This window comes from Sceloporus undulatus, chromosome 1, assembly GCF_019175285.1.
Source record: "Sceloporus undulatus isolate JIND9_A2432 ecotype Alabama chromosome 1, SceUnd_v1.1, whole genome shotgun sequence".
NCBI lineage: Eukaryota > Metazoa > Chordata > Lepidosauria > Squamata > Phrynosomatidae > Sceloporus > Sceloporus undulatus.
In genome coordinates this window covers 211,311,651-211,327,412 of record NC_056522.1, presented here as the reverse complement: position 1 = coordinate 211,327,412, position 15,762 = coordinate 211,311,651, and the positions used below count along the sequence as shown (strand labels likewise).

At 40.6% G+C, this 15,762-nt stretch overlaps 1 protein-coding gene across 2 annotated transcripts in view; it reads left to right on the top strand.

Moving 5' to 3' along the window:
* XIRP2 (xin actin binding repeat containing 2) overlaps positions 1-15,762 on the top strand; it is a 96,698-nt gene that overhangs the window by 41,494 nt on the left and 39,442 nt on the right. For both annotated transcript variants that reach the window (XM_042473029.1, XM_042473020.1), the window contains exon 2: positions 3,277-3,437. In XM_042473029.1, coding sequence (XP_042328963.1) covers positions 3,381-3,437 — 57 coding nt within the window. In that variant the 5' untranslated portion in view covers positions 3,277-3,380. The remainder of the gene's footprint in view (positions 1-3,276; positions 3,438-15,762) is intronic.

The following is a 15,762-nucleotide window of genomic DNA, read 5'->3' as shown; positions in this document are numbered from 1 at the left end:
GTGGCCTACTTCTACCCTACAGGAATAATATATGATAGACTAATACCAAACTTCCCATCATTTCTCATGAGCAAGCAGGTGGTAGAGGAATTCATGGCATCCCAACTGTAAGAAATTGCATGTACACAAGGACATATTGCACTTTGCACACCTCCAGAAGCATCACTAGGGGGGTGCAGTGGTGCAGCCCACACCGAGTGACACCACAGAAGGGGGGTGACTACCCAGCTGGGCCCTCCTCCCACACCAACCCTGCATATGCTCCTGCCATCCCACACTTCCCTGTACATGCTCCCATCTCTCCTGTGCACCCCATGCTCCCCCACGCATGCTCTCGCCCCCCTGTGCCCCATCCCATCTTTTTCCTGATGAGGGGATGGGGATGGGAGCGTGTGCAGGGAAGCACAGGAGGGGTGGGAGTGTGTGCAGGGAAGCATGGGAGTAGTGGAAGCATGCACAGGGGAGCATGGGATGGCAGGAGGGAGGGAGGAAAGGAGCGTGCACCACCCCTGCAAGTCCTGCCCTCTATACCAGGTGACACCTGGTGCAGGGACACCATTGCATACCTCTAACTAGCAATAAGACAGGTTTTCTAGCTAGAAAAACAATAAGACAAATTTTCTAGCTAGAAAAATGTCCACACCTGTGCATGTAATTTATTTGTGGGTTCCTGGACTTTTTAGCCCCTCTGTACAGTATTGCCACATTCTCCCCCTTTGGTCATGGATTTAAAGTTGTACTGCAATGTGAACTTGTTAGACTGGCCGTGCCAGATTGCCACAGTCAAAACCATACACTCAGAGGCCACAGTATGTAACATGGTGAGTACTTTAAAATATTGGTCTCCAATCTCTAGCTGTGTGAGGATAACAAAACAGTGTTTCCAGAAACAAGTCCATTCATAATTCTAAAAAAAGTCAGGGTTAAGTGAGGTTGAAACTTACGATGAGGCTCCTAGCAAACTCATGAATGTCATGAAGGAAAACCTCACAATTTTTGAGCATGTAACTCCCTACTGTGATCAAAGTGGAAGAGACAATCAAAATCTACTGACTTAAAGTAAATTTGTATTGAGAACAAATCATGATGACCTTCTCATTAGCAAGTCTTGTAGAAATTCTAAACTGAATTTGATTCTATTTTGATTCCTGCCTCACTTGTGTCAATTATATAATGTTGGAAAGCATGAGTGTATGGCTCAGCTAACATTACTGAGCATATGTATATTAGAAGAATATTTATATGTTAAATATACCAGTGCTGGTTGTTCTCTACTCTGCTGAAAAGGTTACATTGTCATCCAGCTAAGAGCTTAATGAAACATTTAAGGTTTTTTAAATGACAAATAAAAAAGCATATTATGACAGGAAAATGCACATATTTGACAGGAATAATTGTATTAATTGCTGGCTGCAAAGAAAAATACTGACCTGGTTATGAGGCTAATAGAGGAAATTATGTATATAAGTTTTGCATTTCCCCAAGCAGTTTGATGGAGCAAAAGTAACAACTAGTGGACTCTGGAGTGTTCAGCTCTTGTGCAGTGACTTCATTTTGCAAGACTTTAACTGAGGTCAAAAGAATTAATTATTGTGAAGGTTTTATCACAGAAGTACAGACAAAATAATTAACATTTAATGAGTGAAGTATGGAGGACAACCTGTTTTATATTTCAAGTCAGCCTGTGATGGATGGATGGGAAGTCAGATGGAAGCATGACATCCACTGTTTCTTAATTTGTATTTACTGTAGAGTAACATTTTGAGATGACTTGCCTTGTCAGTATGTCAGGTATTTGTTGGTCAGTATAATTGGTGAAACACAATTTTGGATACTGCACTGAATTGAAGAGAGACATTTTAAAAAAGGCCTGAATACTAATTGCCCTCTTGCCTATAGACTCTCACACTGGCCCTAATTCCCGTTAACAGAGCTTCAGTTTTTTGGACGACATCTTCCAGAATCCCCCAAGTCTATAATAATAACTTTTCTACTCAAAGATTCTGAAACTGAATTTTCTTCTAGTGAAGGTCCTTGAGGTCCTGAGCAGAAAGACATGCTACTCTCCCCACCTCATATGCACGCACGCACGCACGCACGCATGCACACACACACACACACATACACACACACATTCAGAGAGAGGGAGACTGAATATGTCTGCCTGTGTATGTGCCTTCAAGTTGCCTATCAACTTACGGCAACCCCATAGGGTTTTCTTAGGCAAGGAATACCCAGAGATAGTTTTATTCACTCCCTTCCTCTGAAATATAGCCTACAGCACTCTGGTATTCATTGGTGGTCTCCCATCCAATTGCTAACCAGGACTGATCTTGCTTAGCTTCTAAGATCAGACATTATCTGATGCTTTAGGGTTTTTAATTACATATTAATCAAATTTTAGTTAAATAAAAATGGAACTCCACTCTTCCATCTTAAAAGAATGACAGATTATATCATGCTAAATTGCCCAAGAAATCATGCCATACAAGCCAGTGAAGTGAAATACCAGACATAGAATCCTAGAGTTGGAAGAGACCACAAGGGTCATTCAATCCAACCCCTTTGCCATGCAGGAACTCACAATCAAAGCAACCCCAACAGATGGCCATCCAGCCTCTGTTTCAAAACCTCCAAAGAAGGAGACTCCACTGCACTCTGAGGGAGAGTGTTCCACTGTCGAACAGCTACTGTCAGAGGTTCTTCCTAATGTTTTTGTGGAATCTCTTTTCCCATAGCTTGAATTCAAAAAGTAAAGACATATTAGAACACCTAATACAGGAATGGGAATCCTGTCGAGGGACTATAATTCCCGTCATTCCTCGCTATTGGTTATGCTGGCTAGGGCTGCTGAACCTGCATTTCAACAACACCTGCAGAGCAACCCAGTTGCCATCCCTGTACCCCAGAAACTGGGAATCAGCTACCTTCAGTAAATCCTATATACTTAATAGTAATTACACTGAAGAGCCAGCATGGTGTAGTGGTTTGAGCATTGGCTATGCCTCTGGAGATCAGGGTTCAATTCACCACTTAGCTATGGAAACCCAGTGGGTGACCTTGGGCAAATCACACACTTCGCTCCAGAAAACCCCATGATAGGCTTACGTTAGGGTCACTGTATGTCAGAAGTGACTTGAAGGCACAGAACAACAGAATTACACTGAATGTATGCAACATACTTTGTAAAATCATGGGTAATGGTGGGACAAAGAAGAGGGGAGAATGCTATTTGTAGTTGAAATAACTTTGTTTATATCTTGTTCTTCTTTTCAGCTTCTGCTGGTGCTCCAAAATCTGCAAGTGGGCTTTCAGCAGGGACGAAACAGAGTGATAAACTTCCACTGGAGTTCCAGGAGGTTGTGTCACTGAAGGAAAGGATGGCTTTGTATCAGGCAGCTGTATCCAAAGCAGAGATCAGCAACTCCTCTACTAACGTAAGAGATCCCCATTTTCAGAGTCTTACAGTATGTTACCATTATTTGTCTTAGAGCAGCTTTCTCCAGCCCTCCAGATCCAAATCTAGATGAGGGGTTATGAGCAGGTCGTAGTTCAAAATATCTGGCGTTCACCAGCTTCAGAAAGTCTGCCCTATCCATTTCTACTATCAATTCTATATCCTCTAACATTACAGGGAGAAACACTGGGACACATACGGCCAAGCAACATCAGAGTGTGGTCAAGATGTTAAAAGTTACTAATGAGATAGGATGTAGAAACTGGGAGCAATGTGCTTTTATCTAAGTCTTATCAAGTGCAAACTATTTTTGCACTTTGACCTCAGTTTGAAGCAGTTGAAATAAACTGAGGACAAAGGGGGAAAGTGAGAGGCAAATTAGGACATTTTAAAAGTCAATGAAAAAGTGGGATGAGAGAGGATAGATGGCAACTATCTCTGCCAAATTGTGACAGTTAGAGCATATGCTTTTGAAGAAATAGTTAGCAATCAATACATTTATTATTTTCCAGTGTGCCTTTCATTTATGAGGCCTGTGATAAGAAGGCACCATCTCTATGACTTGTCCTAGGCAGACCTTTCACACAACAAAGATGCTGAACAGGTCCACCAGCAGTTATAACCTGCTTGCTTGATTTAACAAAATGATTCTGTTGGACACAGTGATTTCAAGATGGCCATAGCCTAACTCCAGATTTCTGTTCCTCTCACCCATCAAAAATGAAAGAAAATAAAAGAAGGATAGAGCTCTCAGATAATCTAAATCTGTTGGTTAGACTTAATGGACCCAAAGGAATACATGAAAGGAACTACAGACTGGATGTAGCTAGAAATACAAGAAAGTTAGGCCCTGCTAAGGGATAACTAATGTGATTAGGAGCTGAACTCCTGAGACTTGCTCTAAAGGTCTAACTAATGCCTGGAGAGTGCTGGAAAATAAATTGCTCTCTGCAAAGATAATAATGTGGGTCACAAGGATCACTGCTGTGCACCTACTTGGGTGCCTGTTTTCTCCTCAGAACTGCTGACTTCCCTTTCTGTCAATGGGAACTTCTGTTCTGAAATTAATCTTTATTTAGCTGCACATGAGAATTCATGCCCAACATAAACATCGACAACACGTTTGCCATCCTTTGCACTATCAAATATTAGGCAAATGCTAAAAGACAAAAATGTCAGACAGGCATCAAAAATATATCAAAACAATGGATGGTATGATTCAATGGGAGTCAATGATCATCATGGAAAAGCGATGATCATCGCGGAAAAGCGGGATAAAAATAAATCTATTATTATTATTATTATTATTATTATTATTATTATCCAAATTAGAGACATTTCAAAGGCTGTGTGCAATAGGGATGTAATTAATTTCCAAGTTTCTTCTTGAAGGTAGCAATAAGTAATTCCAACAGTTTCCTTCATCCTGTGAGAAAGTCTTCAAAAATCTCCCAGTTTTCGAAGGCTATTCACAATTCAATATTTATTCTGCACAAAATGTGCACATGGTTGTTTCATGGAGAAAATAAGTTTCTACCCATTTTCTGCATGAAATAAATATTTTCATGTAGAAATGTTAATTCCTGCACAGAAAATGCTGTTTTTGTGTGCAAATAAACCATGTAACAAATTCCCAACCATGGTTATTTTTTTTCTGTGTATAAAACAACCATTTCTGTGCAGGAATTAATATTTCTGTGTTGAAACATTATTTTCCACACCAAAAATGGTGTTTCCTGTGCAAAGAATTTTGTGCAGAATAAGTACCAAACTGCAAAGGTTCTCATCAGTCCAGAATTCCTCGCAACAGGGCTTCCAAAAATCCATATTTTGAAATATTCTTTCCATTCCTAGTGTACAAATTAAACCCATACAATTAGAAAGTAGACCAACCCTTATACAGAACGCTGAAATGAACATTAAGTCTTTATTTTCTCCTTGTAAGTGAATGCTTGCCATTCACTCCATTGAGGGACTTGCAGACATTTCTGTGATGAAATTAAAGCATGCAATAAACCCTGACCCTGAATGGCCAAGGCTCAGGGGCAATCCGGTGGGGACACATTGTAAGATATCTTGCGCTATGCAGCCACTTTTCCCACAAACATCAGCTATTATTGCTCTATTTATAATGTACCACTCTTCTGGGTTGGGTGCGCTGCATTAACATGAATATTGCAAACAATTACAGTACTTTGCAGTTTAAATCAAGGACAGCAAAAAAAAAAAAAAAAGGAATAAAATAATATATTCCACAACTGAATATAACACATATATAAATTTTCAAAGTTCATTTCATCTTTTTTAAGGTTTCTTCATCTATTGAATCTGACCAGTGCAGACTAACACCAACTAGGATTAAGATTAAGATTCATAGATGATGTTTGACCGTCATAACAGGCATTTTTCAAGCAAGTTCATAAGGTTTTTCTTCAACAAAAACACCACTTGAGTACAAGCAAACACTAAAGTTATAATAACATATATAAATAATATATGGATATATGTGGCAGTCAGAATAATTGTTCTGCAAAGAAGTTCATTGGTTTTTTAAAAAAATATATTTAAGTACAAATAAACACAAAGGCTATAACAACATAACTAAATATAACTGTACCATGATGATACTTGGCAGTCAAAATGGCAAAGATTTTCATAGGGTTTTTTAAAAAGGAAATTTTGAGTATAAAGAAGAAAAAGAACGTAATCTAAACAGAGCTAATGTTAATAGTAGTGCACTAATGGTTCCAAATAATATGTCAGCATTTTAAAAATTATGCAGGAATCTGAAAAATAGAGGGCACAAGTGATAATAATGTTACAGCTGGTCTTTGGAAAGATTTGTTTTTTGTACCATGGTAGCCAGCTTCTTTTCTTCCTGCTGCTGTAGGCACAAAATCTGTTAGAATTGGCTTAGTCAACAAAGAAATGAGGTCTATTTACAATGCTGTCACTTGATAAGCCAGTTAAAGTAATAAGGAAACTTGCAGGCTTCTGTAGCTGTATTGCAGCACATTTTTAGTAATACTACTGCTACTACTAATACTAATAATATGCTTACTTGTTTCTTTGCGACTTAATTGATTTGAGGAATTTTAAATCACTGCAATACAGCTACAGCTGTCTTTGGCTATAAGAAAAACAACAGGAATTTTCCACGATCATGAGAATAATTAGTCATTTGTAATGAAGATGGATGCTTGAGTCCAGGAAAAGAGAGAAGCAGCAGCAGACTTGATGCCTGCTGTTAGGTTTGTGGTTCTCTTGACTGCCTCATGGGAATGCACATGGGAATTCACTAAAAGATTTATTGATGGCCGATGACTTATATAGCTTTAAAGGAGGCTGGATGGATTCATGGAAGATGGGACTTTTAATAGTTGCTAACCCTGATGGCTATATAATCTCCCTCCAGAAGCAGGGGAAAGATATGATGGCTGAGATTCTGCATTAAAAAACATAACATAAATTTCCTCTATGTTAGAACTATGGAGTTTATCACACACCTTCAGTTCTGCTATGCTCCCTTTGCCCCAACATCACCAATCTGCGACGAGAGCCTCCTGATTATTAAAGAAAGGGCCCTTTTCCTAACAATTACAAGAACGCTCCCATGACAAAAATGGAAGCATTCCATTTTAATAGTGCCAGGCACGATACCACCAGGAGGCTCCCATCACAGATTGGTGACGTTGGGGCAACGGGAACATAGCGGAACTGAAGGTGTGTGATAAACTCCTGTGAAACATCTTCCCCATCTCTTTCCACACAACTCACTTTTCTGCTTCAGTGCCCCTCTCCACAGCCATGTAGTGGCTGGAAAAGAGCAATTGACATCTGAGAATCACCTAGCTATCTGGCTATGTACTGGCCAGTGGAGGGCAGCCGAGAAATGACTAGTTATGTGATGTAGCCAGATGCAAAATTATGACATAAGAAATTATCACATAATTGTAGAAAACTGGAGTTAAAACAGGATAGTAGCATCTGTGACTGAACCTTATCAGACAACTTCATTACTGACCTGTAGTCCACCTGTGGCTATGACACACCTTTTCATTGTTGAGCAAAGCCCATCAATAGCTACCAATCCTGCTGCTGTAGCATTAGCCCTCCCATTCGATAAGCTCCCAGCTGCAATTCTGGGATTGGACAGTCATCTGGTCTCAGTCTCCTCTTCTCTTCCTCTCCCCCTCCCCTTTGCTAGTCCCAAGCAAGCTGGTTTTTTGCTTTTCATACTTAATTATTTTTTCTTTCCCTTCCCACTAAATCAAATTGATATAGTCAAGGGCTTTCATGGCCATTTCACCTGGCATCCATGCACAGATGTAGACAAAACATCAGGAATAAACTCTTCTAGAACATGACCACATAGCCCAAAAAACCCACAAAAACTATCAAATTGATATAGTTGCTAATTGGTGTTAAAAAGAGAAACAAAAACGCAAAAGACATGCTGAGTACAGCAATAGGGCAGGAAAGTGGGGTTAAGGAGCAGTCTTGGAAAGAGAGTGTGAGACCATCCATGGCTGCAACAGCCCCAGTCCCACAACTGAATACATGTACGATAAGGACTGCTCCCAAACCAGTATGTATATGTTTCTTTTCATTAACATGATCACAGTGAGAACAGAGCTCATGTGATAAAGTCCACAATCTTCCTAAAATTCCAGAGGATCTCAGAAGGTCTTGAAAGATTCCTTTGTCCTTAAGCATCTGGTTATAGTAAAATAACTAGGCAATTGTCAACTGCCCCTACCTCCACTGGCCACTACATGGCCATGGAATAGGTGGCCACAGGAGGAAGGTGGGAAGATCTGGAGTTCTGGTCATAGCACGAAGCAGCAAGGAAGTTCTGACCACAACTACCCAAAAGTACAAGATAATGAAAACAAATATGATGAAGAAGATACATATGCAGGTGTAAATTGGACCTAAGTCTGAATATGTTACTAACAAGTTGCCAACTAGTGTCAGTGTATATCAGTTGCTGGGGAGCATGAGTGAGAGACAGTTGTTGCACTCTTGTGGTTGGACACTATGGAAACAGAATGCAGGGTTATATAATAAATAAATAAATAAATAAAAGTTTATTTATATTTCCCGCGTCTCCCTGCAGATCGAAGTGGGATTACATCCAATAAAAAATACAATACTATTACAAATACAATCAATAAAATACCAAATTACATAGGATCATAGCAGCATAGCAATCATAGTCAAGGAAGTGGAGCATTTTATTTAATAGGTCTACTTCAAAATGTATCCTCTTATATTCTTGTTTCTTGTACGGATACATTTGTACAGTGTTTGGTGTTACCTATGTTGTCACCATAAAGCACTATGTTACATAGCTATCCTAGCTGATCTGTGTGTAAACACATGCTGCAATCTGCTCAAAGTTAGGCCACATGACATGGAGTCCTCTCTAGTTTGCCTAAAAGAGTATTTTTGGCAGGATACAGACCGCCCCTTTGGGGCGGCCTGCACTCGCCCCTTTCCCCAATGGATCAGGGCCTGAGCTGCCACAGCGCCAGCCCCAGAGGCCCCAAGAAGCAAAACGCCACTTCCCCGCAGCCTGGAAAGGGGTGTCCTTGGGGCTTCATGCCCAAGGACACCCCAACAATGGCAGGAAGACAAAGAAAGGGGCTGCTCAGCCCCTTTCTCTTCAGTATCGCTGGCACCACAAGCTCTCTTCAGCAGCACCAGGATGTAACAGCTGCGCCACGCTGTGCCATTTGGACGCGATGCAGCTGGTACATCAAAATGGTGGCACCCGTGTGTACAGGGTGCTGCCATTTTGATGCCCTGTCATGTGCTAAGGGTGAGGCCGGTATGGACACTGTATCCTCAGCCAACCCCTAGCATGTGACATGGGCGCACTGCCAGTATGTACAGCGCCTTTGTTTCTAATGAAAAAGGGATTCTGGAGGCTGCAGCTTTGAAGGAAGAGCTAGAAAAAGACTGCTTAATCTCCCCCCCCCCCCCCGGCCATCCCCCCCCCCCAACAACCACATCCCCGGTGTTTTTTTTTTTAGCTCAGAAGCTGTACATCCACATATGTTTCCCCCATGGGAAAAAATGCTGCTTGGGACAAATCAGTTTGCATTGGGAAAAAGAAGTGAGTGGTAAGGACAAGGACATTCCCCCCCCTCCAGCTTCCATGACTGCAGTAAATAACCCATATCCTATATAATTATTGCCAATGTTTATCTTTGATTAGTCTACTTTTTTCATGTTAATCTTTGGGTTTTTTTTTAAAAAAAATGAATGTGTTTTTTTAAATGATTATAGCATCTACTGTTACACTTGAAAAGTAAAGAATAGAAAATGAGAAGTCACCTTCAGCTGGGTTTATGCAACTTAACTTTATGCATGTCTGCAACCATGGATTGCTGTCACTGGTTTTTGCCTAGTTTAAGACATGAAGCAAACTTGAACAGGAGAGGGTCGTGGGGAGAGGGCTCCTTAATTTCTTGATGCCATTTTCCTCTCACAGTATCTCCTCTCCCCAGTTGTTTGCTTCCTAGCAGACACATATTCAGATATTTTAACTTAGGACTTAGAGTCTTGGACTTTTTTTCTTAAAAGAAAGCTGGCGTTGAGTACCGTTATGTACTCATGCCAAAACAGACTCTATATAAAGTGCTTTCTGCACTGCATTTATAAAATAAATAAATGATGTGCATCTCGATCTTTCACTACATCCCTGTGAGAAATGTCAGTGTACTTGAACTCTTCCAGAACAGTTAAGGAACAGCTATCTATATGGCTGACAACAAAAGTTACAAAACCCTGAAGGGCAAACATTTCTTTTGTCCCTGTGTCTACAATTTAAAAAAAATGAATAAAAATTCAGTAAGAAATGTTACTCTCTCATTTTCAGGTTTCTCAAGTATGGTTTTGGTCCTACTCTGAGTTAAACATTCAGTTACAGCCATCCCCTCCTATTGACTGTCAGTTGGAGAGCAGGGGTGGGATGAGGAGGCACCAGAGACAAAAACAATCTTGAGTGCTACTCCAGACACTGCACTCTTCATCAAGAGGCATATTGGGAAGGAATGACTGCATCTGAAAGTTGAAGTGCCACTTGCATAACAACCCAAATCCCTCCAAATCCCATCTTTTCTCTGCTGCAGTCTCCTTCCCAGGTTGACCATTTCCTGGTCAGTAGAGAGTAGGGGAGAGGCAGAGAAGAGCCCAGCTTTTTCTAGTGCATTCAGTTAAAGAAATATAGCTGGATGCTTTTCTGCCTCACTCCACCCCTCCACTGTCCAGAAAATGGGCACGTTGCAGTGGGTGCAGAAGAAAAAAGATGGGTTTGGGAAATGGTTGGAGAAGAGACATATCGTAGTTATGTATGTATGTTGTGTCTCTTGATCCAGGATCTCAGTAAGAGAATATAGTAGCAACCTGCAAGCTCTCTTCAATGGATGAACTATATCAAGAATTCTAATCACTTGTGCATTATAAATTAACTGAATAGTGAATGTTCTGTGCCCTTTAAGGACTCTAAACTTCATACCTAATGTTTAAATCAGTTCTACGTTTGGTCAAGCAGGATATTTGAAAGGACAGTGGATATTTGTAGCAGTTGCCTGTTAGATAAGTAACATTTATTGGAGAGCTTAAAGAGTGTTGAACAAAAATTGCCCACTACAAATCACTGAAAATTCATTGCTTGTGCCAGGCATGCATGAAACGGCCGCTTGGTAATATAACTGGCTATTCACATTTGTTCTGCAAAAACATAGATCTTCAAACAGGACTTCATGTCTTCTCCAAGGCTGTTTTGTTAAGACATGCCTAGTTGATCCTCCTCAGATATATGTAGTTGCTATCAAAAATTACTTGGGCATTGCAAGAAAATGATGTTCTCTGCAGACTTGATAGCTGCTTTAGTGTTTTTAGAAATCTGTCAGATCCTGGTAGATTTGACAGTTTTGCACACTGGGTTGAAAACTGACAACACCATTGTAAAAGAGGCAACAAGAGACCCATTCACCCCTGGTCTAGTAAGAGGGCACAGCACATTGACATCCCTTGATAGTTCTGAAAATAAGAGATACTTTTACAGAGACTATGGAGATTACCGCACTACACTCTTACAGTGCTGCTGTTCCACTTTAACTGTTCTGGCTGCCTCCTGTTGCATTCTGAAATTGCAATTTAGGAAGGAGCATTTAGAATTCTGAAAGCTTTTAGGAGTCACTGAAGTACAAACCCAAGAATACAATAGGAGGCAGCCAGAGCTGTAAAAGAAGAATAGCAGCACTGTAACAGTGTAGTGTGGTAATCTACTATATGAAAAATTTGCTTACAAGTTTGCTAAAACCAGTAGGAAACCTAAGTTAGTTTCAGTAACAGGGAAAGAGTTCTAATGACTATTGAGTAAAATGAATATGGTGTGGAGGTTAGAAATATTGCAACCCAATGGGAAATGTATCAGGGATTGACACACAATTTCATAACTGCTGCCTCAAAAAGTCATGGTAGCAGTGCAGGATGAAAGCTATTAGTATAGACTATAAAACATGGCTGGAATTCTGCTTATATGTTTATCTGATGTCATTTCTAACCCAATCCAGACACAATCAGAATGGAATGGGATGGAATGGGTGTTATCACATGGATTTTGCCACCAATGCCACCAGGAGTCCCCAAACCATTCCCCAGCCATGCTTTGGATGCTGATTTTGAAGAATGGAAAGTTTCCATTCTTCAAAATTGTTGGCCACAGCACAGCTGGGGAATGGCTTGGGGACTCCCAGTGGCATCTGTGGCAAAATCCATGTGATAACACCCATTCTCCCCTGTTCCATTCCATTCCAATCCCAGTCCATTCTCCAGATCAGGGTGGAAATGACGTCTGATAAATTTATTACGGTAGTTACATATGGGTAACTAAGCAGAGCATCCTGGCCCAACTCCCCTAAACCTACTTTAGGCAGCTCCAGATGAAGGAGGTCTGTTAGCTGGTGATTCTGACACTAGGAAAAGGATGTTTACACCCCATGTCCCATCAGCCTGGAAGGCTGTAACAAGGCATTGTGTCAGGGTTCCTGCTTCTGATTGTCACAGCCTTGCTCACTGGCTGAAGGGAGGTTGAAACAACCTTGGTTCACCAATTGAATGGGGCTCCTTCCCCCAATCTGATGGTTGCCTGGTAAAGTAGGTTTGGCAAGGCATTTACAATTGTGGCAATAGTGCCCCAGTCATGAGTATGTAATGTTTCTGAAAACAGATCCATTTAGAAATTTGTAATTCAAGGATACATATCTCTAACTGAAATACTAAATTCCAGCCCCCCCGCCTTTTTTTTTTTAAATACCCTTTAAAGAATGAACTGAGAAAATAGTGGATCTGTGTGGAAAGGTTCTACAAGCAAATAGGAAATGTTTACTATATCTTTATTCAGAATGGGTTTTTATATAATGCATGTCAATCATAACTAGTAAAGGGATGCAAGAGTATCTAAATTCATAGGACATGGCAGTTCCCACTGCTTGTAGCAGGGGAACTCCATAAATCTTTTATTTGCATGTTATTGGGACAGTCAGTACAGTTGTATTCCTCAAATGATATTTCCTTGCAATATGTAAAGCATTAGTAACTAGATTTGCTTTCTGTTCTGTGTTATATTGGGTTGCTGATAGGGTGGCTGTTATGATCCAGTGTGTGGACAATGTCACATATGAAACATAAGAAGTTGCCTTACATCCAGTCTGATCATTGGTCCGTCTAGCTCAGTAGTGACTACTCTGACTGGAGCTCCCTTGGATTAGAGACAGGGTATACCATGTTAACACTGCTCTGGGTTTTGTCTGAACTTTACATTTGGTCCCCAAGGTGCTGAAAGTTCTTTGGAAGGGGATAGGGCTCAGCATTTTTGATTTCTGTTGTTGTGTGCCTTCAAGTTGTTTCTGACTTATGATGACCCCAAGGCAAATCTATCACAGGATTTTCTTTCTTTCTTTCTTTCTTTTTGGCACAATTTGTTCAGAACAGATTTGCCTTTGCCTCCTTCTGAGGCTGAGAAAGAGCAATTTGCCCAAGTGGGTTTCCATAGCTGAGCAGGGATTTGAACCTTGGCCTCCAGAGTCATAGTCCAAAGTTCACATCACTTCATCAGGCTGGCTCTCACAGTTTGGATAGATTCTTTAAAATACACAGTAAAATCCAACACAAATTGACCACCCCATTGTTTCTGAAACTGAACCTAATTCCTTCTGCATGCATAAGATGCACCCCACTGTTGAGCAGTGAGGAGAGACCTTATGAAATGTGAGAGATTACAGAAGAGGGTGCATGAAAAAAGGCATCACTGTGCAGCATGGCACAGGCACCCTCCTTGTATGTCATACTGCTCATACAGCTGTTAAATATGCATGCCCATGTACAAATACACCATACCAAAAAATGACCCTGTTGCCCCTCTTTTTGGATGAAATAGCATGTTTCATCAAAAAATCAATATGTTTTTGAGGCTGTTTTGTGAGGCAATTACCTAGGCTTGGAGCTGCAAAATCTTTTAAGTAAATTCATACCTGTTCAAAACATGTTTTTATCCCACAAAATCCCACTACGCACTCTGCAAATATATTTCCTGGCATTTCTGGAGAATAAAATGCACAATGGAGATTTGCAGTGTGTATGTATTCATCAATTTTTCACAGCTTTAATATACACGAATGCTCGATGCAAATGTACAGATTGATCAAGCTGGCAGTAGAAGAACAAAATATAGGCTTTGCCCACCCACACTTTGATATTATTAAACAACACAGTAATGCATATATAAGAAATAAATGGAAACAAGTATATAACAGAAACAAGTTACTGAACATGCAAAAGATTTTTTTCCCCCTGAAGAAAAACAGTTTCCGTGGGAGGTTATTTTGATCAGAGGAGCAATGTGTGGAGAGAGTCCCCATAAGGCTTTTTTCTACTCTAGTTCCCTCTCATACACCCAAATGATAAAATATATGTCTCCTAGCTTTGGAACTTCATGGATAAGGAAATAGTTTGGGAAGAGCTTAGAAAAGAAAAATGGATAGCAGGGAAAGAGTTGTGATGACTTCCCTCCAAGCAAGTGGACCCCAGCTGAAGCCTCCTTTGTATAGAAATACAACCTGTTGGGACTGCATTACATGCCTTTGTGTGTAATGCATAGTTTGCCCCAGGCTGTGTCTTTTACACACAACTCAAATTCAGAGGCGGGGGGAGGAGCTTTGGATAGTAATGATTATGGATGGATACTTTATTGCAAATTACGAACATCATTAAATGAGGCAGAGGCAGGGCAGATGCACATTCCTGTCACCTTCTTTTCTTTGAAAACAAAACAGCAAAACACTTCTTTGATATTTTCTGTCTGAAAAAGAGCAGATGGGAATCCCCCAAAGAGCAAATCCGAATGGCTGCACAATAATGGATCACTAGATGCAGCATCCACTTTTCCACTTGCTTCCAGAGATGAGATAGGGAAACGAACACAGTCACCATCATTCATATAAATGCTTTATCGCTTCCAGATGTTTATGTAGCAGCTATCTGCTCATCCAAACAAAATTTTGGACTGAGAACAGTTTGCTACCAAACACATAGACTCAGAACTCCATGGGAGATGTAACTATAGCAATATAGCTACAATCCATCTTGCAATTCAACTTCCTAAAATCCACCTTAAAAGGCAGGCATCCACACCAACTGAAGGTGTTCTGAGATGTTGGAGAGCAAGGCACTGAAAGATGGCACATCCAGTCCCTTCTTGCTCCTCAGGGTCCTCTTGCAATTGTCTGTCACATTGTGGGTTGCTGGGAGAACAGAGTTGGATGCATCATTCTTCAGATTCCGACTTACAACCACCACACAACTCCTTCAGTTGGTGAAGCAACCTGGCTTTTAAGTTGGGTCTGAGGCAACATTTATGACCATGTCAATGGTGCCATGATCATATATATGAATATCATATATATGAATGGCAAAATTTATGTTTATGACACAGTAAATACTGAACATGTTGTAAATACAGGTACAGCCAGCCAGCATGGCATAGGGGTTTGAGCATTGGACTAGGAGACCAGGGTTCAAATCCCGGTTCAGCCATGAAAACCCACTGGGTGACCTTGGCCAGGTCACATTCTCTCAGCCTCAGAGGATGGCAATGGCAAATCCCCTCTGAAGAAACCTGCCATGAAAAGCCTGCAATAGATTCACCATAAATCAGAAATGACTTGAAGGGACACAACAACACACACATAAATACTGAACAGGATGACAGCTATAACGTTTACATTTAATTG